Raw genomic sequence first — 5,209 nt, 5'->3', positions numbered from 1 at the left:
CAGGAGAAAAAGAAACACACACACACACACACACACACACACACACACACACACAGACACACGCACACACAGTACACATATGCATTATCACACACACACGCACACACACACACACACGACGGAGTAGAGAAGGGACAGTTTGGGTAGGGAGGAGGAGGAGGCAGGACAAAGTGTAATAGCTCATTACCTGGGAACAGACCCTTCTGTTCTGATATATCCAGCACAAGGTCATTCTGGCACAGCACAGATCTGACACATTGGTAGCAGTGCTCTGGGTGGTATTTCATTGTTCACATGAGCACGCACGAACACACACACACACACACACACACACACACACACACACACACACACACAGAAACACACATTCGCTCACATGCACGCACGCACGCACGCACGCACGCACGGGCTGCAGCAGACAGTGTTTCCGGCTGTGCCACTGCCCTGAAAAATAGACACACATACAGTACACACACATCCACGTCATCAGGCTATGTCCTCAGAATGGTAACAGACAGGTCTTAGGGCCAGATGGACCACAGGGAGATTACACACACACACACACACACACACACACACACACACACACACACATACACACACACACACACACACACACACACACATACACACACACACACACACACACACACACACACACATACACACACACACACACACACACAAACATACACACACACATACACACACACACACACAAACATACACTGACCACACACACTTCCTGGCTTTTTGGGTCAAATTTGAGTACCAGTGGTAATGCCCCTGCCAAGATAGAAAGAGGGAGGGAGATGGTCAGGGACTGACTGGGTTATAGCATTTAGCATATAGCATTTAACAATGGAAGGAACATAAAGAGACACTGAAGACCAAAAAGGCATTTCTTTTTGCAAAATGGTTTTTTTTTCTCTTTATTTCAGGAAATCAAACAACAGCACATAAATGGAACACATATCATAATAAATAACCAAGAGTAACACTACAGTGGTGGAAATGTTTTTTTTAAAAGAATCATTTTTAGAACAAAAGAGAGAGAGGAACTGTACAGTTTGGTTCGGTATGTGGAAGGTGGAGGATAATGATATAATACCGCCTCCATGTTGACAGCAGTCCAAACCCAGAGCTCACAATATGCACAACTCAGCCAACGAAGTTTGAGATTCCGAGTTTTCTGAGTTTTAATGGCCGCCATGTTGGCATTAGACTGTTCTGCCAAGAATGCTAACCTGAATATATGGAACATTTGGTGCCAACTTACTGTCGAATGTAGAGGGGTAGCTTGCCAAATACACTATATCTATGTCTATAGACAACAGTATTTATACTGTGGCTAAATAGACAGAACTAACGCTTCATACAGAGACACACAGTAACTGATAAGCTGAAACAAATAAGTCAGTGAAACAGAAATAACTGCTTTTAGAGAGATTGAGTGAAGTGTTGCCGTTACAGTTTGATCCGATTGTCATCATATCCACACATATGATTCTGTAAAAAATAACTTTTTTTTAAATTTGAAATGCTCATACATCCATGGTAAACAAAAACTAAAACAAAATTCATGACATTGTATCTATCAAAAGGTTAGTTTCAGCCACAGTTATATAGTAAAACAGAAGTAAAATATGAAATCTTTAAAGTCAGTCCTTCATAAATGCTGGGACAATGCGTAGGACCCTTGGATTTCTCAGGACGCACTAGTTCTGATGCCCGTGAGTCTGTGCCCCGCCCCTCTGCCAAGGAGGATGCTGGGAGATGAGCGCAACTGTACAAAACAAATCCATCATTAAGTAACTGGAAGTGAGCCACCAAAAATACTGTGTGTGTGTGTGTGTGTGTGTGTGTGTGTGTGTGTGTGTGTGTGTGTGTGTGTGTGTGTGTGTGTGTGTGTGTGTGTGTGTGTGGAGAGTTGGAGAGCAAGGGCTAGAGTAGTGGAGGAGTTGAAGTGTTAGATGCCTAAGGCTGGGTTGCCTCTCCTGGCACGAATCCCTCTCTCTCCTTCTCTTTCTTTCTCTCTCTCTCTCTTTCAGACGTGGGCACTCTTGGCATGGTTGGTGGTGGACGCGGGCGGGGGGTTGGGCCCCCCTTGCTTGGAGTAGTAGAAGCGGTTGTTGTCCTGGTAGGGTCGGCTGCTCTCTGTGGAGCAGCAGGTGATGAGACAGCCCCCCAGCAGAGAGAGGGCAGCCCCCAACCAGCCGGCGTAGAGAGAGAAACCGAACGACATCAACCCCTGCTCCTGGTGGGCTCCGATAGGGAACCACACTGTGGATACGATCCCACACATAGCTTTGGAGAGAGAGAGAGAGACAGATTAGAGTTAAATGCTGTATATACATATACTGTATAAGCCCCTACTCTTGGGGGGCTCCCATAGGAAAACACACTGTTGATTCAGTACAATATCAAACAGAGCTAGCGGAAGACGGAGACTAGAGATATTATGAACACAAACACATGCTGTACATTTTCACATTCTAGACATGATTCGTCACGGAGAGAGAGAGAGAAATAAGACAGCAGATTATCCCTTCTATGATATTATTTTCAGACACTATTCATGTTCAGCCAGACAGACAACGATTTTGGAAAACCTACTATAGCAGTAAAAGGCCTGTTATTTATAAAAGAGAGGGAAGCTTTTTCCACTTGGAACAAAAATAGACAGGGTGTGGAGTGGACAAGGTAGGAGGGGAGGAATGTGTGCACGGGGGTCTGGGGGAAGGGTTGGATGCGCTTTTGTGTGTGTGTGTGTGTGTGTGTGTGTGTGTGTGTGTGTGTGTGTGTGTGTGTGTGTGTGTATGTGTTGGCCTCTGGGCTGACGTGTGGACTTTAGGGAGGAAGAGGTTTGTATAATGCATCCTCTACTCTCAACACTTCATAAGGGTGGTTGGGGGGGGGGGGGGGGGGGGGGTTTACGGCTAGGTGACTTGAGGTTTGGGTGGGTGGAGGGATGGAGGGGTGGAGGGATGGATGGGAAGAGGGAGGGGGTGAATATTCCTGTCTGTGTCCTGTGTCTGTGATGAGTCTGACTGTAGGAAAAAGCAAAGCAAGGTCTGCCGTCTGAACCCATGATTAACTGCCCATATCGGTTTCATTTTCTACTGTGGTGTTTTGAATGTCTTTGGAATCCGGTCTCTTACCTACGAGGAGTATGAGCACGCCCCCCAGTACAGAGCGCTTGTTCTTGGAGCTCTCTGGCTCGTTCCCCAGGTTGATGCAAGGCATGGACATGAGAACCAGTCCCACTGCAGGGAGACCCAGGATGGAACCCGTGATCATCAACGCCCGCGACGTCTGGATGTATGCTGCAGACACACATGGATTCATAGAGAAATGTTGTCATTTCATATTTCAAAGAACATATCTGAACATATCAGATCCCAGTCTATATTAACCCTTCAATAGACACAATGTGAGGAGGACTGCGGTACCTACCTACTAATAATCTACATATACATTCATGTATATGTAGAATGGAGCACAATATTAGTATTGATTCTACATGTAAAACCATAAGCATCTAACCCACACAAAGGTAGACTGGCTATGGAGCTTTAAAAACCATTTGAGGTTTGTTGTTTTTTTCTTCTGTTAATTTACAAAACTGGCAAATGTAAGCCGAAGTATTGACAATAGAAGCCTTGCTGGGGGCTTAATGTCATTACATTGAAATAAAGAGATTGTATCTACTGATCACTGAATGAACATATTACACTTTTTTGAATTTTGGTAGAGAATATAGCTTAGGCATAGTGCAGTGAAGTTGAGTGTAGTGTTGTGTAGTGAACCTGGCCGGTCCAGTAGTGATATCAATGGCAGAGTTTTTAGTTCGGTATGGTCACCTGTCAAGTCCAGCATCTGAGTTGGTTATGCTGCATGACATGCAGTACACGGTAGTAGCCTACAGTGCAGTTTACCTGGCAGTTCCAGTATCTGTGTGAGTGATGAGCAGTGGTACAGGGCGGTAGAGATGACGCAATCAGCCCACAGTCCCTTGGCTCCCAGTTCATCCATCTTCTTACAGGTGTTCATGCCGTATTTACATGTCACCACCCAGTCATTGGTGGCTGTAGCGATCAGGATCCCCACCCAGCCGATAAAACTGATGAGAAAACCGCTCATTTGGAGACAGGCGTTTGCCATTGCGCCGACGGTGCGTAAAGTAGTCCTCACTTAGAATGCCGCCAAAATAGGAAAAACGCACAAGATGATCAACGTCGATAGAGACGATTAGACGATGATACAGTCAAATACTGTGTTGAATTTGTATGAATGAAATTGCATCGATTTTAATGCGAATATTCCACAATCATTAATCCAAGCCACATGTCAATTTCCTTTGAATTTATTGTAGATCCATCAAGTGGGAGCGCACTCAACTTAAAAAGAATGGGATTTGCACATCATCATGGACTTTATAGGGGGGAAAGGGAAACTTCTAGAAAAAAATCTACAAACTTTTAGCCAATCGGATTGTTGGAGTCAAAAATGAAAAATGCACTCTCTCTCTCTCTCTCTCTCTCTCTCTCTCTCTCTCTCTCTCTCTCTCTCTCTCTCTCTCTCTCTCTCTCTCTTTCTCTCTCTCTCTCTCCCCACCACCCCCTCTCTCTTGGTCTTTCTACCTGACGAATCCTATGTCGTCATCCTTGCATTAATGTATTAAACAGTTTAGTGAAAATGTGGGTGTGAAAAGTGAGTTGTCAGTATACAAAATGTTGTTATCTAAAATGTTAGGAAATTGAGAATTTCGGTTTATTAATTCCATAACTCCCTCTCAGCCTCCCATAAGGCTTTGTCTGGGAACTTGTTCTTAAAACGTTGTCGCCATCTACTGGCCGTAGATGGTGTGACAGCTGCAGACGACTCAACATATGCTCCCTACATGCTCTGTCAACTCTCAATGATAGGCCGTTCTCTAAGGCTGTTCAAATGTGCATTGACATACGTTTATCTCCTATTTCAACTCTATTTTTTTGTAGTTTTGGATCAACTGTAGATGCCAGATCCCACACTTTTCTCTCACATCCACTTGAGGTAAAATAAATCAGTTCTTCATGTGACCAGCAGGCGGTGTCTTCTGACTACCTCTGGCATCAGGTGTCAGGGGGAACACTGGTCTTACTCAATTAGATTTCAAATGTGCATCCTAGCCTCCTTGAAGTGGGATTTGAATAGTTGAATAATTCTA

General features: G+C 44.5%; 1 protein-coding gene across 1 annotated transcript; it reads right to left on the bottom strand.

Moving 5' to 3' along the window:
• Positions 1-1,881: 1,881 nt before the first annotated feature.
• On the bottom strand, positions 1,882-4,382 carry cldn11a (claudin 11a). The gene is made up of 3 exons (XM_083683981.1): positions 3,939-4,382; positions 3,162-3,326; positions 1,882-2,307 (listed from the first exon to the last, which is right to left on the bottom strand). The coding sequence occupies exons 1-3, from the start codon at positions 4,162-4,164 to the stop codon at positions 2,048-2,050; spliced, it is 651 nt and encodes a 216-aa protein (XP_083540107.1). The 5' UTR covers positions 4,165-4,382; the 3' UTR covers positions 1,882-2,047.
• Positions 4,383-5,209: the final 827 nt, after the last annotated feature.

This window comes from Argentina silus, assembly GCF_951799395.1.
Source record: "Argentina silus genome assembly, chromosome: 13".
Taxonomy (NCBI): domain Eukaryota; kingdom Metazoa; phylum Chordata; class Actinopteri; order Argentiniformes; family Argentinidae; genus Argentina; species Argentina silus.
The sequence above is the reverse complement of the archived record's forward strand: the minus strand, read 5'-3'. Positions and strand labels throughout refer to the sequence as shown.